The 27385-nt window shown below is 36.2% G+C and overlaps 1 protein-coding gene across 1 annotated transcript in view; it reads right to left on the bottom strand.

Moving 5' to 3' along the window:
* UNC13C (unc-13 homolog C) overlaps positions 1–27385 on the bottom strand; it is a 903686-nt gene that overhangs the window by 620887 nt on the left and 255414 nt on the right. The window contains exons 7-9 of the mRNA XM_007935152.2: positions 23264–23483; positions 4077–4304; positions 3001–3142 (exon numbers count right to left, since the gene is read on the bottom strand). Coding sequence (XP_007933343.1) covers positions 3001–3142; positions 4077–4304; positions 23264–23483 — 590 coding nt within the window. The remainder of the gene's footprint in view (positions 1–3000; positions 3143–4076; positions 4305–23263; positions 23484–27385) is intronic.

Below are 27385 nucleotides of genomic sequence, written 5' to 3' on the forward strand. Positions count from 1 at the left end.
TATGATTAAGAATCAATGGTACTGAAGGAAGAAGTTGAAGCTGCACTGAAGGAATTGGCAAAAAACAAGGCTCCAGGAATTGATGGAATATGCATTGAGATGTCTCAACAAACAGATGCCACAGCTATGCCAAGAGATTTGGAAAACAGCTATCTGGCTGACTGACTGGAAAAGATCCATATTTGTAGCCGTTCCAAAGAAAGGTGATTCCACAAAAGGTGGAAATTATCGAATAATATCATTAATATCACACACAAGTAAAATCTTGCTGAAGATAATTAAAAAACTGTTGCAACTGTACATTGTCAGAGAACTTCCAGAAATGCAAAATGGATTCAGAAGAGGACATGGAACGAGGGTTATCATTGGTGCTGTCAGGTGGACCTGACATGTATGAAAGCAAAGAATATCAGAAAAAATGTTTACTTATGTTTATCGACTATGCAAAAACATTTGATTGTGTGGGCCACAACAAATTATGGATAACGTTGAGAAGAATGGGAATTCCAGAACACTTAATTGTACTCATGAGGAACCTGTCCATAGACCAAGAGGCTGTCGCTTGAACAGAACAAAGGGATACTGCATGGTTTAAAATCAAGAAGGGAGTGAATCAGGGTTGTATCCTTTCACCATATTTATTCAATCTTTATGCTGAGCAAATAATCTGAAAAACTGGACTATATGAAGAAGAGCAGGGCATCAGGATTGGAGGAAGATTCATTAACAACCTACGATATGCATATGACACAACTTTGCTTGCCGAAAGTGAAGAGGACTTGAAGAACTTACTGAAGATTAAAGACTACAGTCTGCAGTATAGATCAAACCTCAGTATAAAGAAAACAAAAATCCTTGCAACTGGACCATTAAACAGTATAATGATAAATGGAGAAAAGACTGAATTTGTCAAAGATTTCATAGTACTTGGATCCACAATCAACACTCATGGAAGAAGCAGTCAAGAATTAGATGTTGTATTGGACTGGACAAATCTGCTGCAAAAGACCTCTTTAAAGTGCTGAAAGCAAAAATATCTCTTTGAAGACTTAGGTGAGCCTAACCAAGCCATGGTATTTTCAATTGCCTCATATGGACATGAAAGCTGGACAATGAATAAGGAGACTGAAGAAGATTTGATGCTTTTGAGTTGTGGTATTGGCAAAAAATACTGAAACTACCATGGACTGCCAGAAGAACTAACAAATCTATCCTGGAAGAAATGCAGCCAGTATGCTCCTAGGAAGTGAGAATAGCTAGACTTTGTCTCACCTACTTTGCTCATGTTGTCAGAAGGGGCAATTCCCTGGAGAAGGATATCATGCTTGGCAAAGTGGAGTGTCAGCGAAGAAGGGGAAGGCCCTCAACGAGATGGATTGACACAATGGCTACAACAATAGGCTCAGGTATAGTAAGGATTGTGAGTCTGGCACAGGACCGGGCAGTGTTTTGTTCTGTTGTACATAGGGTTGCTATGTGTCAGAGCTGACTTGATGGCACCTAACAACAACCATGAACTACACTGTAACTTGGTTGAATTTCAAGGTAATTATGCTCAGTGAAGCAAAGCAGATACAAGAATAATAGATTCTGCATGAGTCCATTTATGTAAAATTCTAAAATGCAAAATAAAAAGTATTCTATAGCATTAGAAAACTGATTGGTGAGTGCCTCAATGTGAGGGGAGGTGGGAGTGATGACATGAAGAACCTTTTGGGGGTGATGGATATGTTCATTATTCTGTGATGATGATTTCATGGAAGTATACGTATATTAAAACTTAACAAATCATATACTTTTGAAAAATGAAAACTTCATTTCATGTCAATTTTACCACACTAAAACTTTTCAAAATTATTTTAAACTTTCAGGTTCTCCTGAGAAACTGGAAGTGTTAGCTGCATTGCCTCTGCATGATTGATTACATGGCAGTGGAAGTTGTCTCTTTTCCAAGAGTCATTTGCCGTCCAGTTTTCCATTGTCCCATCACTCCGCTCTGTGCCTCTTATCCTGCTTTAATCATTTACTTGACCCTATTAGGAATTTGAATTTGTGACTACTGATTGACTTCTGATGTTCTGTAACAAACAAGAAATCACATTAATCTAAAGGGAGAAATCATCTAAATCCCTTTAACTCTTTACATCTTACCTTCTGTTACTTGGTCCCAACTGATTTTCCAAAATAACAATTTCTTAATATTTCTTTCCTCACCACAGATATACAAAATAAATAAATAAATAAAATAACCCTCAGTAATTCCTATGATCCTACATTCCCAAACAAGCTGTGTGGGCTGGATTTGGTTATTTACTATGTTAAGAAAGATCTGTGTTTAAACCATTAACTAAGAGTGAATGAAAGAAAAAAGAACTGCCTTTAAACCCACTCTTTTTATATCTAACAAACAGTAATTGGACATCATTTTATGTTTCTCCAAGTATAAGAAGTAGTTGAAAGAAAAGACCCCTTGACAGAAAAATGATTTATTACTGTTCAGTGCAAGACATAAAAGGTTTGAAATGAATGCCCAGCAGAAAATGAGAGGTCATGAAAGTTATCATCAACCATCTCATCAGTATGGGCTGCCATAGGTATGGTCCTGCCCCAAGTGATGAGCCTAGTGATGCCCAAGTTCCTTTTATTGTCTTTAGTCATAAATCTCCAGATGGCAAGATACTGCTGAGAAAAAGTCTAAATTTGTAACTATGTTGGGTCATCTTAAGTTTAAACCATGTTCTTTTTTCTTTTGCAAAATCATCCCAATTTTCTTCCTTGTGCCGTGTGTGTGTGTGTGTGTGTGTGTATGCCTTTTTTAAATTTGCTTTTAACTTGCTTTCAAAGACGAAGAATAAATAATAACTACAATAAGAGTATTTAGTGGGTATAAGAGATTATTAAAATAAATATAAGACAAGTATTACTTGTATGCTTTGGATGTCTTCTTTAACTAAGCTCAAATATTTTAATATTTGTAATAGTTTTACAGTATATACTCACAAGTAAAACTTTTCATCCCATACTGGATTCAAGTTTCCAAAAATTGTTTTAGTCCTTCTTTTATTCTTTCCAACTTGAACTGTAACATATGGGTCACTTGATCCTGTTTTGTCTTTTGCCTGCAAGCCTTGTGCAGAAACCACTGGAACAAAACAAAACAAAACAAAAGGCAATAAAATAAATACTATATAAAATTGACAGAATTATGAAGAAAAAAAAATTCTATCACTTTGTCCCCTGGGTTTGCAGATATACCCTCATTGGTTGAATTGTTATCACCAACAGGACTTAAAAAAGTGTTTTTAGATAAAAGAATGAATACACTGAACATTAAAATCTTTCTTTGGCTAACATTTGCTTTTGCCTTTAATAAAAATTAACTATATACATATGCGATATATATGCCATATATTCATCATAATGTATGCATGTATAGAGAAATAAAGATGCATATACAGCATGCAAAACTGTGACTTAAAAGGGACTTATTTATGAGTTTGCTGTCAGTATTGATCAACTGAACTCAGTAAAGAAGAAAAAAAAGCATCTTTATTTTGCCTTATAAATACAATATGAGTAAGTGAAGAGGTTTGGTAAATATTAACATGATATGTTGACACTTGTGTTAACAATGTAAGTAACTTCACAAGTTCAAATTGCTAGACATCACTAAACTCAAATTGCTTGACTCAAATGGATGAGTGATGCTGATCCAGGAGTAAGTAAAGTGACATTTGTTTTCTCATTAAAAAAAAAAAAAAAATGACAGAAGAGATTATCAGCTACTCTTGTAATTTATCAGTGGCAAATAGCAACAAAGCCAGTATCTTGTAAATTGCAAGGTATAGATAAATATACTTGAAAATAGAAACTTTCTCCCTCTGAAAGAGCTTTTGATTTGAACAAAACAGTCTGAAATTATTTCAATTATCTAGTATATATTTTAGAATTTTGAGGTACCAACAAGACTTCTGAAAGATTGAAAAGATTTCTTTTTATTAGACATATAATTAATATTAGTTCTGTCATCTAAGACACAGAATTAAAATTTTAAAGAAGTTTGCTTTTTTTTTTACCTGTAATAGTTATTTTTGCTGACCACTTAGACGTCCCATCCAGCACACTCTGTTTGGCTGCCTTTGTGTACTGTACAAAATCTTCTTTAGAAATGTGAAACATTTCCTGAATTACTTCAAATACTTCTGGCCTGTTTTTCTCCCTGATCTTCATTCTTTCTTTCATGGCTGTAATAATAGTCTGAGTCTTGTCTTCGGCACCGTGCTTAGAACTCTTTTCTGCTGCTCCTACAGTGGAAAAATCAATGGTGATGTGAACATACATGCAGTTACTTTTTGATGGTCCAAGGGAGGGAGAAGAAGAACAACGAGATTGAATGAATGATTTCATTCTGAAGAATCAGAATGGCTTTTTTGGAAAAAGTTAGGGGAATAAGTCACTATCCTGAGATTCAGAAGAATTAGCTCCCCTTTGTGTTATTGGGCAAGTAATTTGACCACCATGATCCCAATTTTTTTACCTCTACTGTGCTAAATCAAGGGTTGTACAAATATTTGCTTTGAATGTTCAAAAGGAAAATTTTAAAACACCAAAGAATTCACAAAATTAAATGTATTATATTTCACATTTACTCAAAGGCTACTAAAAAGAAAATTAAATAAATTGGGTATAAATGGCAAATGTCATTTGGAAATGAACATTTCAAATGTTTGTGTTTATTCAAAGTCCCTAATTATTTTTTTGATGAGATAAATAATTAAATGCTTTGAATTTTTACTATTAAATAAATATGACTGTTATATATGTCATATTTTAATATAGGATAAAATTTCCTTTGGATTAAAAATGATTCTGTTAAAAAAAAAAAAAAGATAAAAGGAAGTCACTGGGCTAGATGATTTCTAAAGTACCTGACAGATGACAGACTTAACACTCTCCACCTATGATATATCCAGAGTTTTGAATAGGGTGAATTGTCACTGTGCACTTAAAATTTTCTTTGATCCCTAGGACTTTGTGTCCTGTGATTGGTTTAAATTGTCTGGACATTTATGTTTGTAATACAAATCCTGCTGGAAGCAAACAATTTCAGAAATTTAGTTCATGGTCTCTTACCTTCTCTAATTACCAACCAGACGGTTTCACTGCTTTATGTGGCCTTCTGGGTTGCCTAACATTACACGAGTAAATGCTGTTATGTACTATTGAGTCGATTCCACCTCATAGCCACCCCATAGGACAGAGTAGAACTGCTCCCTAGGGTTGCCAATGCAATAATCTTTATGGAAGCAGATTGCCACATCTTTCTCCCACTAAGTGGTTGGTAGATTTGAAACACTGACTTTTCAGTTAGCAGCTGAGCCCTTAAACACTGAGTCACCAAAACCCCTTCTCAGCAAGTTAAAAAAAAAAAAAAAAAGTCAGACTCACTGCCATTGAGTCAATTCTGACTCACAGTGACCCCCACTGGGTTTACAAAGCTGCAAATCTTTACAGAAGCAGACTGCCCCATCTTTATTCTATATAGCAGCTGGTGGGTTTGAACCACCAACTTTTGGATTAGCAGCCAAATGCCTTAACCACTATACTACCAGAGCTCCTTTGATAAGCAAATAGCAGACCATAACTTCAAACCTCTCAGTACCTCTTAGTGATTGGAATGAAGAGACGGAAACAAAAAAGGATCAGTAATTGGACAATAAAGCACTGGGGATAGAAATGATGCCAGAGATCACATTATAGATTTTTTCAAGATCAACAGTTGATTGGTAATACTTTTCATCAACAACATAAATGATGACTATACATGTGGAACTTGCCAGATGGGATACAGAGAATTCAAACTGACTACATCTGTGGAAAGAGATGATAGAGAAGCTCAGTATCATCAGTCAGAACAAGGCCAAGGGCCAATTGTGGAACAGACCATCAACTGCCAATATGCAAGTTCAAGTTAAAGCTGAAGATTTTAAAAATAAGTCCACTAGAGCCAAAAGTATGGCATTGAATATATCCCACCAGCATGTAGAGACCATCTTAAGAATAGATTTGATTAATCAAATCCTAGTGATCAAAAACCATAAGAGTTGTGGGATAACATCAAGGACATCATACATGAAGAAAACAAACAAAACACAACAAAAACAAAAACAAAAGTCATTAAAAAGGACAGAAAAGAAAGTACCAAAATGGAGGTCAGAAAAGGCTCTGAAAATTTCTCTTGATCATAGGGTAAAGTGAATAGAAGAAAAGATGAAGTAAAAGAGTTGAAGAGAATATTTCAAAGGGCAGCTCAAGAAGACAAAGAAAAGTATTATAATGAAATATGCAAAAACCTGGAGTTAGAAAACCAAAAAGAAAGAACATCCTCAGTATTTCTCAAGCCGAAAGAACTGAAAAAAAAAAAAAATTAAGCCTCAAGTTGCAATACTGAAGGATTCTTTGGGTGAAAAAATGGAAGGATACAAGAACATGAAAAGATGATGGAAAGATTACTAAGTCACTGTACCACAAAAGATTGATTGATATTCAACTATTTCAGGAGGTAGTATATGATATCTAAGCTGCACAGAAACTCAACTCACTGCCATCAAGTCAAACCTGACTCATAACCCCTCCATGCGTTTCCAAGGCAGTATCACTACAGAAGTAGATTGCCCAACCCTCCTTCTGAGGAGTGGGTGGTGAGTTTGAACTGTCAGCCTCCTGGTTAGCAATAGAATACCTCAGGCATAATGTTACCAAAGCTCCTAAGCTACACAGAAGGCATTGGCAAAAAACAAGGCTCCAGGAATTTAGGGAAAACCAATTAAGATGCATCAACAAATGGATGTGATGCTGGAAGTGTTCACGTGTCTATGCTAAAAAATTTGGAAGATAGCTTCATGGTCAACTGAGTGGAAGAGATCCCTATTCATGCCTATTCCAAAGAAAAGCAATCCATTAGAATGGGAAAATTATCCAACAATACCATTACTATCACATGCAAGCAAAATTTTGCTAAAGATAATTAAAAATGGCTGCAACAGTACATCAACAGGGAACTACCAGAAATTCAACAGATTCAGAAGAGGATGTAAAATGAGGGCTATCATTGCAGATTTCAGAAAGAGCTTGCTGACAGCAAAGAATACCAGAAAGATTTCTGCCTATGTTTTATTGACTATGCAAAGGCATTCTGTTATGTGGATCATAACAAATTATGGATAATTTGAATTGAACAAATTATGAATAATAGGATTTCTAGAACACTTAATTGTGCTAATATGGAACCTATAATTGACCAAGAGGCAGTCCTTTGGACAGAGAAAAGGTATACTGTGTGGTTTAAAATTAGAAAATGTGTGTGTTGTTGTTATGTGTTAGGTTGTTTCTTTTCACTATATTTATTCAATCTGTATGATAAGCAAATAATCTAAGAAGCTGTTCTAAATGGAAAAGAATGTGGTATCAGAATTAGAAGACTCATTAACAACCTGTGATGTACAGATGACATAAATATGCTTGCTGAAAGTTAAGAGGACTTTATGCTCTTACTAATGAAGATCAAAGACTACAGCCTTCACTCTGGATTACACTTCAATAGAAAGAAAATAAAAATCCTCACAACTGGACCAATAAGCAACATCACGATAAATGGAGGAAATACTGAAATTATCAAGGATTTCAGTTTATTTGGATCTGCAATCAACACCAACGGAGCAGCTGTCAAGAAATCAAATGATGTATTGCATTGGGAAAGTCTGCTGTTTAAAAATTCTTTGAAGTGTTAAAATGTCATTTGGTGCACTAAAGTGTACCTGACCCAAGCCATAGTATTTTCAATTGCCTCATATGCATGTGAAAGTTGGATAATGAATGAGGAAGACCTAAGAAGAACTGATGCATTTGAATTATGGTGTTGGCAAAGAATATTGAATATATGACAGGCTGCTAGAAGAATGAACAAATCTGTCTTGGAAGAAGTACAGCCAAAATGCTCCTTAGAAGTGAGGATGGTAAAACTTCATACTGTTTTCTTTGAACTTGGCAAAATGAGGGACCAGATTTTGGAGAAGGAAATTATGCTTGGTAAAGTAGAAGGTCAGTAAAAAGAGGAAGATTTTTGATGAGATGGATTGATGTAGTGGCTACGACAATGGGTTCAACCACAGCAATGATTGTGAGGATGGTGAAGGACCAGGCAATGTTTCGTTCTATTGTACATAGGGTTGCTATGAGTCAGAACCAGTTCAATGGCATCTAACAACAACAACAATAACAGCTCCTTAGCAAGCTTGTAGTGAAGAGAGTAAAAGCTCATTTACCGGTGTGTACTAGAGCAGCTACTGTTGGGACCATGCATTTTTTGGTATAGAAGCAATTGAGATGTAGTGAAAATGATCAAAAGACATATGTTCATACCTAATAATTGTTACAATTTTCACTGACTGTAAGCATTGCCTAACCTCTGTCACATATATATATATATATATATATATATATATATATATATATATTTTTTTCCCCCAGAAATACTGTATTTCTCTATTTCTAGGGACTAATCCTGCCTGATAACAGAATGTTGTGGAGACTAAATGGGAAAATTTAACCATACAATTCTTACCACAAAAGATATCCTTGGTAATATCTTTTGAATATAAATCTGTGAACGCCATGCTTAACTTACTTACATCTATAGAAACTAAGATAAAAGAGCAACATCAACATTATAACTTTCCTTATGATAAACATAATCGAGTTGACAGCAACAATTTGGTGAAAACTTTTATTTATTTGAAAGTATAACATTTTTTACTATAATGGGGAAAAAACTTTTATAATATTCAGGGTATAGTTACAAGAAACTGAAAAAAAATGAATATGGTAATGGTAGAAAGAGAGATTGTCTGTCTTTTTATTTTTATTTTTAATCTTTATGGTCTTAAACCATGTCAAAAAAAGGAATACTAAAATGAATTAATTCCATTTAAGGTAATTTTTTTTAAGGAGCTCTAAATGCCCTAGTTGTATGTTAAAACATGTTCTAGAATAGTTACACATTTGTAAATCATGCACCTTAAAGCATTTTAAAATTTGTCAATAATTGAGTGTATGATTCTTAACAGTAGAATTAGCTTAGGATAGATTAAAACAATTGATTCATGTTCAACAATTTCAGAAGGAAGCACATGATCAAGAACTGATGTTTTGAAGAAAGAAATCCAAGCTGCACTGAAAGCATGAGTGAAAAACAAGGCTGTAGGAATTGACACAATACCAATTGAGATGTAGCAACAAATGAAAACACTCCCTCATAAATGTCAAGAAATTTGGAAGACCGCTACCTGGCCAACTGACTGGAAGAGATCCATATTTGTGCCTATTCCAAAGAAAGGTCATCCAATAGAATGCAGAAATTATCAAACAATATCATTAATGTCACATACAAGCAAAATTTTACTGAAGGTAATTAAAAAGTGGTTGCAGTAGCACATTCACAAAGAACTGCCAGAAATTCAAGCCAGATTCAGAAGAGGACATGGAAAAATGATATAATTGCTGATATTAGATGAATGTTGGTTGAAAGCAGAGAATAGCAGAAAGATATTTACTAGTGTTTTATTGATGATGCAAAGATATTCAATTGTGTGCATCATGACAAATTATGAATAACATTGCAAAGAATAGAAATTCCAGAATACTTAATTATGCTCATGTGGAACCCATACAAAGACAAAGAGGCAGTTGTTAAAGCAGAACAAAGGGATACTACATGGTTTAAAATCAGAAAAAGTGTGTGTCAAGATTGTATCCTTTCACTATACATATTCAATCTATACTCTGAGCAGATAATCCAAGAAACTGGAGGAAGAGTACAGCATCAGGATTGAAGGAAGAATCATTAGCAACCTGCAATGTGCAGATGGCACAACCTTCTTGCTGGAAGTGAAGAGAACTTGAAACACTTATTGATGACGATTAAAGACTATAGCCTTCAATATGGATTACACCTCAACATAAAGAAAACAAAAATCCTCACAATTGGACCAATAAGCAATATCATGATATAAGGAGAAACGATTAAAGTTTTCAAGGATTTCATTTTACTTGGCTCCATAATCAATTCCCATGGAAGCAGCAGTCAGGAAATCAAACAATGCACTCACTGCATTGGGCAAATCTGCTGCAAATGACTCCGTTAAAACGTTACAAAGCAAATATGTCAGCTTGTGGACTAAGGTGCTCCTGTCCTAAGCCAGGATATTTTCACTTGCCTAATATGCATGTGAAAGCTGAATTATGAATAAAGAAAACTGCAGAAGAATTGATGCATTTTTGAATTATGGTGAAGAATATACTGTGAACCACCAGAAGAATGAACAAATCTATCCTGGAAGAAGTACAGCAAGAATGCGCCTTGGAAGTGAGGATTGCAAGACCTCATCTCATATTACTGTGGACTAGTCGGTAGAGAGGGTCAGTGAAAAAGATCGTCAACAAGACGGATTGATACAGCGAGTGCAACAACGGGCTCAAACACGGCAATGACTGTGAAGCTGGTGCAGGATCCAGAATATTTTGTCCTGTTGTCTCTGTGAGTTGGAACCAACTCCACAGCACCTAACAACTACAATACTTAATAGCTTCAACTACTCAATAGGTGTATTTTACTTTAATTCTTAGAATATTCACTAAATGGAAAGGACAGTGGTGCCTTGAAACAGTTAGGTGCAAGATTCAAAATGGCCCCCAAATTCAGTTTGATAGCTATCTTAAACATGTTCAATGGGTTCAACATATCTTTAAAATGTTGGCCTGGCCTCCTCAATGTCTAAACAACTATTATTATTGTGGTTATTAGTGTACCTAAAGGCTTGAGGAAACAGTATTAAAGTCCCTGAAGTTGATATTTTTTTCTCCTAATTTCAGAAAGGGTTCAGCTAACTACCACCTACACAACAAATGCTCATTGAAGTAATGGTACTAAATTAAAAGGTAGAGTATAAAGAGATTCGTCTCCCAAAGGAATCAAAATTGTCCTTAAAATTGACTCTTGGATACTTAGAAACATGATCATTAGGAAAACTTGACAATTAGCTTTGCAGTCTTTCACTTCTGGTCTAGATGTTGGAATAAAGAATATATACTTGGGCATGTAAAGACAACAGATAGACCTGTTAACTACAAAATTGCCAGTCTGGGGAAATCAGATTAACTGAGAAATATATGGAAGCCTTTTATCTGTTATTTCTAAAAAAAAAAAAAAAAAAAATTGGTCTGTAGCTTTATTTCTCCTATTATGATATTTGTGATCTGAAGGTAAAACAAAAGCGATTCAACTAAGATTTCTTTAGCTCAGAAAAAAAGGCTATTTCATAAATATTGAATATATTTTTGTTACTGATTTACAAGTACTTTTAATTGTCCTATCATTTATCAAACTCACATTTCTCATTTATGTTTCTAATCAAACCATTTCTTAAATAGTTGCAATCTGTCATGAATTTCAAGCCCTTTGGTTTTATTATCTTCATTCAGCCTTATTCTATTTATCTCAAAATCATCAGAGATAACCTTAAATTTGCATTTAAATGAATCTCTCTTCAAAGCATGTGGTGGAAGGTCCCATAGCTTCACTTAGGGATATACAAAGGAGAGATCAGCAATAAATGAGATCAAATGAGATAACGTACAGTGAATGCACTTAGTAAAGTATAATACATTATCCAACTGGAATAAATGCATCTTATTTTAAAAATATTCCACTAATATAATTATGCATATAAAAGAGCTAGCAAATGAAAGCGTAGGCAGAAAAAACTCACCCATGTAGTTTTCTTCTGTATCAGTTAATGAGATAAGCAACCAGAAACTTTTATTTTTCTTTAATTTTTATTTATTACTCTGAATATCAAGCAAAACAATCATTCACAATTTCACCACCATTACATATCAACTATTTTCAAATTTAGAGTTTCTTCCAAATATTATCTATACAAATATAACAACTGCAATATTCTCTTGTTCTCAGTGCCTTCACTTTCCTATTTTTCTTAACAACTATTCCAAAATGTTTCTACTCTCTTCAAGTCACCTACCTCACCTCCATTATCTTCTTTGTATATGATCTGATCTCCTACTTAACAGAAAACAGGGGCCTTCTAAACTCACTGGTCACATTTTTGCCTCTCCTCTACGGAGAAAAAAAAAAAAAAAAGTTGGACTTGTAGCATTATCAGATGTCTGTGGTGTAAATTCTATTATGACTGATTTCAAGCCTCTACCTCACAAAATTCTTTAATATTTAACAATTGTTACTAACATAGCTACCTGTGTTTGAGTCTCGTGCTAACTTATAAGGCTGTATTAAATGTGTATTCCAAGTATTTAGCACAGTGTTTGGAAAATAGCATACACTCAATAAACAGAGACAAGAAGGTATGTCTTAGAAGAACCTAAGATAAATTGATTACTACAATTGAGGATTTAATTTAATTAAATTGCTATGAATTTCTAGCAAACTCTGACTCCAAGGCTATAACCTTGGAATAAACCAGAATATGTTCAATATAAAATGATAAGCACACTATGGAATACATTCTAGTCAGAAAGCAAAATACATCTAGCCCTTGGCTTCTGATTTGGAATTCTCAGAGAACAAAGGTTGTGGGCCCATTACTAGAAAGCAGAGTTTGGTTGACCTTTATACATGTATTTAATAATCAGCATAAAACAAGGGCATAAGTCCAAATATAAATGGAAGAAATGCATCAAGAAAATATCTTAAATAAGGGAAACAACCATACTGGGTAATGATGCTTTAGGTATAAACAAAGACAATCTTGGCTGTCAATCCTGTTCTAACCATGTAAGTTTAAGACAGTTACTTTATTCTATAAGCCTTAGTTTCCTATTTTGAAATAATAGTAATAAAGAATAAAAGCAGTGCCTTCCTTAATATGGTCATTGAGATGATTAAATAAGACAATGCATATAGCTTTAGTAATAATAATTGAACAAAGATAATGACACAAGCATTTATTAAAGAATTCCATACTAACAGGGAATTTCAGGGGTTAAGCCTCTTAATTATTATCATGCAATTACTTGAAGAATCTCCCATGAACAAGACCTGTCATATGCTAAATGCTCTACAGTTATTTCTATGTTATTTCTATGGGAATGAAGTGCTTAAAGATAAGAGAAAATAGGGTTCAAAGAAACTGAGAAAATAATTTACTTTTTGGACCCCTATAGACCCTTACCTGTACTTGAGGCTGGTGGACCCAGAGGAGGTATGTGGTTAACATCCCGGAAAGCATGCATAGGGTCTGATACTCTGAGGTATCTGAATATTCCTTTCTCTCTCTAGGAGTTTCTAGTATTAGAAATGTATCTTTATTACTTTTCTTTTCTTTGCCATAAAATCACATAGGTGGGCACACTTTTGGCACCTCTCTGTTTTTCTTTCCCATGAAATCATGCAGGTGGGCATGTAGTTGTTCTTTCTATCCTTTCCTTTAGTTGGTCCTCATCCAAGATCAATCATCTCAACCCTCCTCTTTAAACATGCCTTCCATCTTTTCAAGGAGTAGGCCTGCAAATACCCTAATCCTTAAATCAGCTGCCTCCTTTCTTATAAAATCAAAGCCACACACCCTCCATGATTTCTTGCAAACAATAAAGGACTGATGTTTAACAGAAGGGTAATGGGAGGAGCACAGATCTAACAGAGCATCAAATCCAACTCCTGTAGACTGCCAAGTCATTGACAGTGGGAGATGTAGGCAGGTAGCCACCTTTCAAGGAAACTCCACCTTCTATAAAGTGACTTCATTGTCAAAAAACAAAGCCAAACACACACACACATGCACATACACACACACACCACCTTTTCTCCTCCTCTACCAATACTATCTCCATTATAGTCAATCATCCCATTATTACTAAATGCAAACATTTAGAACAACATTGGAAACATTTGCATGTTCAAAAAATATAAAATCAAAACCACATTCTCATTATATGTTGAAGCCACTACCTGAATAAAAATGGTGTGATGGAGGCATTATCTGACCTCATTTACCTTCACAAGAGAGATGGAGGGTCAAGATCAACAACCCAAGGTTGATTATTATGAGGCAGAAGTCAGATGTGCCTACACCCTCCAACTTTTTTTTTCTTTCTTTCTTTCTTTTTTTTTTTTTTTTACCAATTCTGATACTAACTGTCTTTCTCACAGCACTCTCTACTTCTCTGGTTGGTTCAATAATTCATTGTAATGGCCACACAGAACTCACAAACAATACTCACAATTACGGAGTTTATGAGGGAAGTAATAGGTTATAATTCAGGATCAGAAAAAAACTCAGGATACAGTTCTTTGATCAGGAAAGCCTTTTCTCAGCAGTGCCTGCAAGTTGGCCTCTCTCTGGTCCTTGGCCTCCCCAGCCCCATAGCCCCTTGGCCTCATGCTCAGACAAGTGTTACACAGCTGTTTTAGCTCTGCAGATAAGTGCCCAGAGGCACCCCACTCACCAGTAAGCTTTGACCTGAAGGTGCTCAGTTCTAGCTCCATGGGTCAGCAAACCTAACTCCACCAAGTACCAGGAGGCACGCCACTGTGCAAACAAGCCTCTTACTCAAAGGTGCTGAGTTTTCTCACTCTGTGGGTCAGAACACCTACTATACTGTCTCCCATGGGCCAGGAAACCCACCATGCTGTCTCCTGCCAGTTTCCCAGTTCTGCTGCCACCATTTCTCTGCTGTTACCTCTCGTCTCAGTAGGTGTTACAGCTGTCTCTCTGCCTCCTGGATTAAAGAGGTTCTCACTGCAGTGATCTTGGGGCCAAAGGATGTGCTCCACTCTGCTCTCCTCTTAGTGGTAACCAGATCTTCCCTTTCCTCCTCTGGAATACCTCATTTTAATTCTAGTTTTGATGGCAAAACTGACCATTCCCCACATTAGGGTTCCACATCCCTTATTTGCATGGTCATACTCCGGTAAGGGTGGCATGCACCTTTTTTTATGTTATTAGCAAGTTATCCAATCCTGTGGATGGGCCACAGGTACATCACATTTGCATAGTCCTACCCAGTCATTTGGTGGGAGTTATGAAGACTATCGCTAGAAAGGCCATATTAAATAATTCACTGCAGCACAACATTTTATAAACATTGATTTTACAGAGACTTCTTACTCATTATATAGTCAGTAATGACCTATATAGATTGTCGTTGTTGTTATATGTCATCAAGTTGGCCTGACTCATAGCGACCCCTCCTTGCATTGCCGAAGCAGTATCACTACGGAAGTAGATTGCCCAACCTTCCTTCTGAGGAGTGGCTGGTGGGTTTGAACTGCCAGCCTTCTGGTTAGCAGTCAAGTGCCATAAGCACTATGCTAGATTAGGTAAATAAATTAATTGTAATCAATAAAGTTGTCAAATTTTAAAAATGTTTTGACTATTCAAGAAAGAAAAAAAAATGGGAGAGATGGAAGGAGATTAAAAAAAAGATATTTTTGTTCAATGTTTAGTTAAAATGTTAGAGTTTTTTCATATTCTTAAAAAAAAATATTCTGAACACAAGAAAGTAAAAGCAGTCTCTCACACCATGAAGTAGTCTGACATCCACAGAGAATTTTAAGTATCGTTAGAAGCTGGCTTGGTGCTCACACTTAGACCATGTCATTTTCTTATTCTACATAGCAATCTCATGAACAACAATCTAAGACAAGGACACTCTGTGACCAGGTTGGAGTGAGACAAAAATAAGACTATGTCATAATTTGTCTAAGCACAAAGACAAGGTCATTGCAGAAACCAATAAATACCAAACATCCCCTCTCGACTCATATGTGTCTGCTTCTTTATAAATTGAAGCTATAGCCTTCTCTCCTTCTAGATAATATTTATTAAGACACTTAATCATAGAACTGTCCTCACTTCCAGGTAACACTCAATCCAGGGTAAACCTTTGCTTTCTCTGAGATGCCCTATGGCTCAACGCTGGTGGGCACTGTCCCTGATAAGAATGAGTAATAAATTCAACTTTTTAAACTGCAAGTGTATTCCTGGTGATCCTTAGTTGGAAGGCATTGATAAGTAGTATTATTTTTTCACATATGAAGACCTGTCACCACGTAGATCTGTCTATTTGATTGAAATTTGAACTATAGGAGTGAGTTCAGTTCCAGGTCTGAAGGGTGATGAAAGGCTACAGTCTTGGGGCTCCCCCCCAAGTTCCATCAGTCTTTATCTGATCAGTAACTCACTGCCGTCAAGTTGAATCCAACTAATAGTGACCCCTCCTTGAATTTCTGAGGGGGTATCTCTACAGAAGTAGATTGCCCAGTCTTCCTTCTGAGGAATAACTGGTGGGTTTGAACCCCCAGCCTCTGGTTAGCAGTCAAATGTCTTAGGCACTATGTCACCAGCATTGCCCCTTAGTTTCCTTTTATTACCTGTGCTCCTACCCCACTCTATCAGGTTTGTGACAGAAAGGAATGAAAATGTAGGAACGGCCACTAAGTAAAATCTGCTACAGAGGAGCTGAGAGGTTGTTTGGGGGAACTTATTTGACATATTCATGCATCTCTAAACCTCCAAAGAAGCACTGAAGCAGTGAGTGAGATTTTAGATTCACCTGCCTAATTCTACTTGACTGCAAGTGGCCAAGTCACACATCCAAGACTTGATGGGAATAAAATGCCAAACTCAAATCATTTTTTTTTTATTGTGATTTGGGTGAAAATTTACAGAGCAAATCCACTTTCCTTACAGCAGTTCACATACACTTTGTCTCATGACATTGACCACAATTTACCATAATCCAACATCTCCCCTCCAACTTCCTCCAGATAGTTACCTCTTCCCTGTGTCCATCCTTCCATGCACTCCTGCCCCCTGAGCTGTCTCCCTGTGTATAAGCAACTCTTCTTTCTCCCATGCTTGTTCTCTGCAAGGAGTGCATCTACCTCAGGTAAATGTTCAACTCATATGCCTATCTATTGTTTGGCTGGAAATCACAGGTGTGGGTTCAATTCCAGACCTGAAGGGCAGCTAGGGGTCATAGTCTCAGTGGTTCCACTAGGCTCTATTGGGCCAGCAAACCTGGTCCCCCTTATTTATTTATTTATTTTTCAAATGATTTTGAAACTCAAATCAATTTGAAGTAAATTTACATACTCTCTCTTTTTTTTTTTTTTTTTCAAATTTTTATTGTGATTTGGGTGAAAGTTTACAGAACAAATTTATTTACCATACAGCAGTTCACATACACTCTGTCTCATGACATTCACTGCAATTTCCCACAATTCAACAGCTCTCTTCCCACTTCCTCCCGATAGTTACTTCTTTTTTTTTTTTAATGCATTTTATTGAAATATAATTTGTTGTTGTTGTTATGTGCCATTGAGTCGGCCCCGACTCATAGCGACCCCTTCTTGGGTTTCTGAGGCAGTATCACTATGGAAGTAGATTGTCCCATCTTCCTTCTGAGGAGTGGAAATATAATTTATGTACAGTGAAATACATAAAACTTAAGTGACATGGGTCAATGCATTTTTTTTAATTTAATTTTTTTTTTTGCAATGTTCCCTCCCCTCCCTTTCTACCCCTGGCAACCAATAAAGAAAGTTTCCCTTCATATATAAACCTTTCCTTGACCATCCACAACAATGAACTAATACTATAATTGTCCTTCTGTGATTGACTTATTTCACTCAACATAATGTCCTCTAAGTTCATCCATATTATGTGGTGTTTTGCAGACTCTCTGTTATTCTTTAGTGATGCATAACATTCCATTATGTGTATGTACCATAGTTTTGTCATACACTCTTCCACTGATGGGCACGTCGATCGTTTCCATATTTTTGCTATTGTAAACAATGCTACAATGAACATGGGTGTGCATATATCTGTTACTGTTCTGACTCTCACCTCTCTAGGATATATACCTAGTGATGGGATTGTTGGGTCAAATGCTATACCCAATTCCAGCTTTCTAAGGAATTGCCATATTGCTTTCCATAGTGGTTGTATCACTTCACAGTCCCACCAGCAGTGTATGAGAGTTCCAATCTCTCTACAACCCTGCCAGCATTTGTTATTTTCTGTCTCGTTGTACCTTGCTATCAGTGCTGGGGTGAGACGATATCTCACTGTTGTTTTGATTTGCATCTCTCTGATGGCTAATGATTGTAAGCATCTGTTCATGTATTAGCTGGCCACCTAAATATCCTCCTTGGTGAAGTGTCTATTCATGTTTTCTGCCTATTTTTCAATTGGATTGTTAATTCCTTTGCTGTTATGGCACTGGAGTTTTCTATAAATCTTAGAGATAAGTCCCTTGCCAGATATGTAATTATTGGCAAATATGAATTTATTGCTGTCATTTTTGTTAAGTGCTTTTTGTGGTGTTGATTTCTTTGTTCCATATAATTTTCTATATTGAGCTCGTTTTGTTTATGAATCATGTTATCACTTCTTTTGTTGCTATTGTTTTCGTATTTGCTAAATATTTGTGCTGGCCCTCTTTTTAATTTTGATATGAAGGTTTATCATTTTTCTTTGAGGTTTCCCTGTGATTTATAGTTTTTTTCCGAAGTTTAGAATAATCCATTCTATCTTGTAGTTATCTTGACTTCTCTACCATCTAGAAGTTCTGTAAAAGCAGTTTTTTCCCTCTTTTTGCTTGTAGTTGTCCTCTTTTGTCAATTGATGTCTCTGGTTCCCTGTTTACAATCTTGTAGGCTTATTTACTTTGGATATTCCCATAGGTGGGTTGGTTTCTGGGTTATATCATTATGTATGCTAATGGTTAGTTGTTGTTGGCTGTTGTTAGGTTCTCTGTCCAAAGGACTCCCGTTAGCATCTCTTGTAAGGTTGGTCTGGTTTTAACAAATTCCCTTAATTTCTGCTTATCTGGAAATGTCCTAATTTCACCATCACATTTGAGGGGCAGTTTTGCTGGGTACATAATTCTTGGTTGGAAGTTCTTCTCTTTCAGGGTTTTATATGGCTTCTGCTGAGAAATCCAAGCTTAGTCTTATTGGTTGTCCCTTGTAGGTAACTTTGTTTTTCCTATGCTGCTCTCATGATTCTTTCTCTGTCTGGTTTTGGTGAATTTGATGATGATATATCTGGGTGATTTTCTTTTGGGGTCTATCCTGTTTGGGGTTCATTGGACTTCCTTAATGGATATATTCTCATTTTCCATCATACCAGGGAAGTTCTCGTCCAACAAATCTTGGAAAATTTTCTCAGTGGTTTTATTATTCTCTTCCTGATCTGTAATTCCAATGACACATAGGTTATTAATGGTATCCCACATGAACCTTAGGGCTTTCTTCATTTTGTTTTGATCTTTTTTCTGATTGATCCCTTTCCAAAGAAGTGTTCCGGTATTTGTCTTCAATCTCATTAATTCTGTCTTTCATTACATCAGTTCTACTCCTTTGCCCTTTCCATGTATTATTTATTTCTGACAATTTAGTATTAATCTTCTGAATTTCTATCTGTAGATTTCGAATCATTTCTAATTTTTCATTTATTTTGTCATTTTGTTCTTGTATTTTCTTCTGAAATTCTTCTAGGGTTTTGTCTGTGTTTTCCTTGATCTGTCTATCAATCCTCTGAAGATATCTAAATATAATTATTTTTAATTCCTTATCAGGGAGTTCCAATGCTGCGTTTTCCTCAAGGATGTGTTTTGAATGTGTATCCTGGTTCCTTGTTTCTTCTGCTTTATCTTGCTTCTTTGTGTAGACTGTGATGCTCTATTGTCTCTGAGGCATTGTGATGTTTTTGTGTTTATATTTAATTGGTGATTGTATGCTGGAGTGACTTGCCCACAATTTTAGTTTTTTTTGTATGTTATCTACGTAAGCAGGGTACTGTGCTGTGCTCCTCTATTCACTAGTTGACAGCACTTATACACTCATCACCTATCTCCTTTCCTGTTGTCAGCCTCTTGTATGTCCCTGCCAACTTTGGCAAACAGAGCCTATTCTTAGGTCCCTGGAATCCGAATGAGAATGCTATCACTTCAAAATTCAAAGTGGTTGCCACTTGTAAAGATTCAAAATGCCTGAGCCCTCGGTCAATGCCCACTGCTTGTAAACATTCAAAATGGCTGCACCCTCAGTCACTTCAAATATCCAAAATGGCTGCAGCTTATATACATTCTAAATGGTTGCGCTCTTGATCACTTTAAATATCCAAAATGGCTGCCGCATGTACACAATCAAATGGCTGCACCCTCTGGATAGCAGAAAATCAACAGCTCAGGTGGTCACCCTCCTTGCTGTTTCCCTTTCTAATCATAAGCCACCAGCCCACTTGTCCTTATAGCCCTTGGTGACCAGGGCTGATCTTTAGGTCAATTCTCAGGTGCCAGCACAACTTGGAAATATTCAAGCTGTTGGTCCTTTAGAGTAGCTGACAGTCTGGAGCTCCGACCATCTTCATAGTCACTGTTTTCGTTCAGGTTTTTCCACCAGTTGGTGCCTAATCCACTTCTGTATAGTTCCTTTCAAAGTTCAGGGCTCCAGGATTATCTTCTGTATCTCTGTCAATTGGTTTTTCTTTTCTTTGTTGAAGAGGGTCTGTGTCGCTTGTCTGCCTATTCCTCCATCTTACTGGAAGTCCCCCCTATATACTCTCTCTTCTGCATGGGTCATTGGTCAAACCACAAGTAGAGTTTTTATTTATTTTAACTTTCTTTCCTTTAATTCTCTATGTGCATGTGTTGACAAACTGCAATACCTTCAGAAAAGAATAAGCAAAATAATGAGGGGTCTAGAAATCTGAAGAAGACTGAAAAAAATAAAATAGAAAATACCTTCAAGTATTTGAAAAACTGTCATATAGAAAGGGGATAGATTTATTAAATATTTCCTCTAGTGTTCAATTGGGCTGAAGGGGTGGAAGTTACTCAGAGACAGACCTTGGTTCAAATTTTAATTTATAGCTAGAATTTTCTAATGCTGAATTAAGCTGCCAACCAAGGTATTAAATTTTCCCTGGAGGAATTCAAGCAGAGACTGAATGACCATTTCGAAAAGGAAATCATAGAGCCTTCTTACATTTAGAGGAGGCTGAATTAGCTATGCCTTCCAACTCTGATTTCTCTTAATTTTTTATTCTTTCCTTTTCTTCATTGTTGGCATTCATGATGGTACCTTCACAAGTTTCTCGACTGCAAATTCCTTGCATGAGTCAAAGGATAAGATAAATTTCTTAAGAAAATGTCACAGATTTTGCAGGGACAATATCAAATTTTAATGATTGTTTTTGTTAGAAGTGGTGAAACTGAATTTAGAAACCTGCAAAACCTCTTTGTGTTTAATGTAAGAATGTGGATTTTAGAGGAAATGTGAGGAAGGGTTACTAAAGAAAAATACCATGCTCATTATTCTGCACTGTTTTTGATTTCTCATATTTCCATGTGTATTTCAATGAATAACCTCAATGAAAATTTTGGATTGCCTACTTTATTTACTCAATGTCAAATAATGTTAAGAAATGGAATAGATTATGAAAATGGCTCTGAAGTTCAATGAATGAGTGTCAGCTCTCCTCTCTGAAAGACTAAAAGGGGAATGAGGCCATTTCTGAGGTGTGTATGAGCTGTATCATTTTGTTTGTTTCCTCTGAGATTCAAGCCATTTGTTTTGAGATGACAATATTTTTCCTATCTGTTTTCTCAAACATCACAGTCCTAATATGCTTTTTTTTTTTTTTTTTTAAAAAAGATAACTGTTTATAATTCATTTTTTAAATATGTGGATTGGATTTTTTTATTGGATTAAGAGATTTTGGAAGTAAATTGAATGAGTAATAATAAGCCAATCCCCCTTCCTTTAAGAAGTCATTCTAAAATATAATTTTTATTTTTCAAAGAAGGGATACTACTTCCTTGGCTGAATAAATGCATTCATTACCATTAACACAGCCTCAATCTGATCTGATTGTGTAGTGAGAATACTAATCAGGTAGAGAAAACTGTAGAATGTATTTGACCATGGCTATGACAATCCAGGTGTGACAGTATTTCTGATTTAATCTTTATTTTGACCTTTCTCTCTGCCCCTGTCAGTATCAGGCACCAGCCCTTACAGTGTACATACCATATAAACAATAAATAGAGAGGACAATATTTAAATGTGAGAAACATTATTTTTATATGACGATCCATGTTCACATAAATTTCATTTGCAGTGGTTTTTTAGTGTTTTAAGGTCAACAGATAAGACCAAATAAATATAGCAGTGAAAAGTCAGGGATTTGTATTTTAGAATGTAAAGTTTGGTATTTCTAGACCTAATCTAAGGTACCAGTGAAAAAGTATAAAATCTAACTTGTCATAAAGGTCAAACTGGCATGTACCCATGCCAGTGTGAAAGAGCTGGAAGATAAGGAAGCAATTAATATTCACTGACCATCCACTATTTTATTCAGTCTTTCCAATAACCCTCTTAGGTAAATGTTATTATACTTGTTCTTTCAATGAATGAAGACAAATCCTGGAGAAGTTAAATAATTTATCCAAGGTCACACATGTCACACATCTGGTAAGTTAATATGACTTTGACATTCAAACCAAGACCTACCAATTCCACATCGTGGTCAAGGATTATAGAAGGTTAGGAAAGAATTACAATTCTTACAATTACAAGGGTGTGACTTGGCCCCTGTTTGGGCTGCATGAATTTATACATTCTCACCATATGGGGTTTGAGGAAATAAAAGTGAGGAAATGGATTACAAGTCATTTTGAAAGTAAAAGTATAAAACTTGATGAGAGTGCAATTGCATTCCCCATGCTCATTCTGAGGATTTTAACAGGGCCCAGTTCAACACTAAGGAACTGACTGGTGGGCAGTAGTTAAAGCACTCAGCTGCTAACTCAAAGGTCAAGGGTTCAGACCCCCAGCCACTCCATGTAGAAAAATATGTCAGTCTGGTTCCGTGGAGATTACAGCCTTGGAAACTCTATGGAGCAGTTCTACTCTGTCATACATTGTTTGCTATGAGTTAGAATCAATTCATGCCAATGGGGTTAGTTCTACACTGTAAAAATGCATAATCAACTATATCACTATATAATGGTCAGTATGTACTTCTTTGTGTATATGGCAGTAGAGGGGCTGTAGGATTTGTTGAAAATGAGCAACATCTAAAGAGGTTTGATCCAAAAATAAATGGAATAAAGCAGGCAGTGCATAATCAATTCTTTAGCCTAAGCAAATACTCACTCTGCAAACAGTCAGCATTTAGAAGGTCCTGACACTTTTCATGGCATTTCACTCCACATTCCAAGCACTTCATGCCTTGCCGGGCAATGCCCCACAGGAGCCCTTCACACTCGTAACAGTAGGTGGGCGCAGTAGCTGTCCAGACCTCAAAATTGTGTGGGGTGGTGGAGGACATAGGGTAGATCAATGCTTGCAAGGTCTTCTTGAAAACATGCATTTTCTGTGAAGATGAGAGAATTTAGCAATGCAAGCCAAGTCAGTGAATTTGGAGAGTTTCACCATAAAACAAACCATTTTGTCACTGCCTTGAAAATGCTATTTTAAGAGAACCCCTTGATTCTTGATTTAAGTGATGACAGCAAGCATTGTAACTCTGATCACTTATTCTTTCCTTGTGCTGTAGGGCCCAATTTCTTTATTGGAAAACAGAGAACTCTCTAACCTTCCAGACTAGACTGGGTTCCACTGTTGTACATGGTTTCTCACTGCCACATTCATTAATATGACTCGATGTCTATTTCCCCTGTTATACTGTAAGGTCTGTGAGGACAGTGAGGATGAACATCTTGCTCACTGCAATGTCAATCTATCCTCATAGTCTATCCAAATTCCTGACATAACAGAGATAATCAGGAAACCATAGTTTACAAAAGGTAAAATTATGTTACTCTCTTTAATCTAGGTTAACTCTTGATAAAATTGTGAAGTAGATGCAAAGTATTCTCCCTGTTGATCCTAACCTTCTGGAAACATCCCCACTTCTGGAGTGCCACCCCACTCCAGTCTGCCTTTCCCCTTGGCACTAAACCCCTGCTCAGTCTCAAATTATGCTTCTTCTAGAATTCAATCTGCAGGGAACTGCTCTTTTTCAGCACTTATGTCATCAATTAATTCATATGAAAGCATGAGTTGAGATAAAGGCAAAATGACACTTTCCATGGTGATTTATGTTTTATATTTTAAAAGGAGATAATTTCAATAGCATATAGAAGGACTTTCTTATGAGAAGCCTTTTATAGAGTGGGAAAATCAACTGGATAGCCAGGAGACCTGATTGTGGTCCTTATACTAATCCCTAGCTTAGACCCCAACACACAGAATTGAAAATGAGCTTCTTTAAGCAGGAACTATCTTGCATTTTTTTTCTCTCCTTAGTGTGTGAACAGTGCTTGTCATTGTCCCTGGTACATAGTAGGAGTATAATTCATTTTTCTGAGTAATCTCATTTCACTTTTGAGTCATGTGATCTACAAGAAGACTTAAAATTTAGGCCTTGGTTGCCTCCTCTGCCTGGCCTATCTCACAGTATTATTTTAAATATTAAATTATATGATGGTAATGGCAGTATCCTATGAAATGCAAAATACTAAATGAATACTAAGTATCAATATTGATGGTGGATTTTTTAAAATCAACCACAGGGTGATAGAAAAAAGACTTGCATTGCATGAATCCTTTCTATGCTTTTCATAGCACACTATGCAGGTGACTTTCTTTCTGAGAGAAAGCCCAGCAATCTCTGAGGTTAACTCATAGATAATTTCACACAACTGCTTAATCCATAATGAAAGTGTATTTACGTAAGTCTCGTAGCTGATAAGTAATGCTAGAAAGACAGCATTTATACATACATACATATATATATATATATATATACCCACACACATTACATTTAGCAACATCTTCCCACAGTGTTGAAATAACCAACTTTGAATTATTTTTTTCAATTCAAGAGTATGGTAACATCACTTTTGTTTTTATTACTACATTCCTTCACTATGTCTTTTTCGATAATACACTTGGAAACAGTATTGGCAGGTCCCTATCAGGGAGATAAACTTCACCAAAAAATTTTCTAACTCTAAACAGTCAGATCTAGACTATGTGAGGGTCTGTTGAGTCCAAAGCTCCTTCTATTTTGGGTGAGTCTACAGAGTAGCAGCCTGGTCAACTATGAGAATTACTCAAGTCGGGGTTATACAGAGAGAACAACTGGGTTTATTATTTTTTCAATAAAGATAGACTGAGCCTACCATATCTCTTGGCTTCATGTCATAATGAAGATGTCTTCCAAGAAGTATTAAGAGTTCTATGAGAGATAGTAGCATGTATTATTTATCACTACCTCTCTTTTATTGCCTAGCAGAGAGGATATGTTTAATATCATTGAAGTGGATTGAATGATCCTTAGTATAACAGATTTCTATCAGCCCTCCACAGCCTCCTGTTCTACTTGGGTTGCAGAGCGCTGTGTGTGAGCACATGCATACACATTTGTCTGTTTAATACAGTATTTGTGAAGTATACCTGCAATTGCATCAGGCAATTTGTTGTCTGTCTTTTGGGGGAACATATAAATTCTCCTAACTCAATAGAACACTAGGTAAGAATAGAAACTTAGAAAGCAGTTAGGCAAGGTATAGTTTTTGAACATGAACTTGCCAGCATCTTTCAAGATTAAGTAAACGATTAATAGACTTTATCTAATCCCCTGTGGTGGTTAAATTTGTGTGTCAACTTGGCTAGGCCTGGTTGTAGGTTGTACAGCTGGATGTGGTATTCCCCGTGATGAGATTGGTAATCAACTCCATGGGGGAATCTACTGTGAGTAGCTGAGTAGCTGGTTTGGGTATGTGGCCTGCTTCCCATATATAAGAAACAATTTTGGGAATAGTCTCTAGCTTATGGCATACTTGAACCCTACATGTAACTGAGTCATTCTTCAGCAGCCTGAATGATCCTGGGACTTTCAATGGACTTGAATTGATGGCCTGCCGTGTGGTTTGGTAACATCGGGACTATGCCATTTTATTTGTTGACCTTGGGCTTGTTAGCCTCAGCAGCCAGTAGCTGCCTGAGTGAAGAGATGCTTCTAGCTTCAGTGGGCCGGGAGCAGGAGGCAGAGCTGAAGCCCAAGGTAGAGGAGCTTTCACCCAGCCCCTAGGGCCTGGCACTTGGAACTCGGACTTCTAGCCTCCCAAATTTTAAGAGAATAAACTCCTGTTTGTTCAAGCCATCCTATTTGTGGTATAATATTGTCAGAGAGGCACTAGGTAACCAGAACATCCCCTATGTCTACTTTCTTTTTAATGAATTCAAGTGATATATAGTCAATCTTATAAGTCCTTAAGGAGCTCGGGTGGTACAGTGGTTAAGATATTTGGCTGCTAACCAAAAGGTTGGTGCTTTGAACCAACCAGCTGCTTGATGGGAGAAAGAAGAGGCTGTCTGCTTTTTCAAAGATTTACAGCCTTGGAACCCCTATGGAGCAGTTCTATTCTGTCTTGTAGGGTTGCTATGAGCCAAAATTGACTTTACAGCAGTGGGTTTGTTTTTTGCGTTTTTATAAGTCCTTGGGCTAAAGCAAGAGTAATCCATATATGTAAAACTTACTAAAAAAATTAAATGTGCCAGAAGAAAACAAGTAGAAGAGAGTTCAAATAGACAGCTGAAAAGATTTCACTGAAATGTTTTGGTTGGTTTTGTTTTGTTAAATTCACCATAATCCATTTCATGCAAAGAGAGAATGAAGCTCATTTTGAAAAATAAGAAACATGGAAAATTTACTAGACAGTACAATGAAAATCAATTGAACAGTATATTAAAGCAAATTCCAACATTTAAAAGTTACTGAAGCTGGAGAAAAACATTAGATAAATCTCTAAAGGATATGTACCCAGAATCTCAGGGACATGATAGTATAATGAGTCTTTTTCATTCTTGATATTTGGGATATGGGCATGTTTAACAAAGCTGAAAATAACTCTAAAGTAAATAGCATATGAAAGCATTCCTTACTGCAGCAAAGTATAAGATGGAGTGACAGTTATTTTAGAAACTCAGCAATGAATATTTGGAGAAAGCACAAAAGAATACATTTCGTAGGAGGGAATTCTTGGTCTCAATGGAATACTACATATTAGGTAAAGAAGCTGTTTTCTCAGCTGCAAAATAAGAACAGATCAAAGAAGATGATAGAGAAGGATAAAAGAGTATGAGATTTTTATGGACTAAGGCAAAAACTAATGTAAACATTAAAAAGAAGAAAACAAGTGGAAATCCTAAAATTTTCCAAGGGCAATGTCAAATGGAGGTCTGTAACTCACCATTAGAGGTTAGGTC

The sequence above is a fragment of the Orycteropus afer genome, unplaced genomic scaffold (assembly GCF_000298275.1).
Source record: "Orycteropus afer afer isolate SDZICR_OR568_19922 unplaced genomic scaffold, OryAfe1.0 scaffold00026, whole genome shotgun sequence".
Lineage (NCBI taxonomy): Eukaryota > Metazoa > Chordata > Mammalia > Tubulidentata > Orycteropodidae > Orycteropus > Orycteropus afer.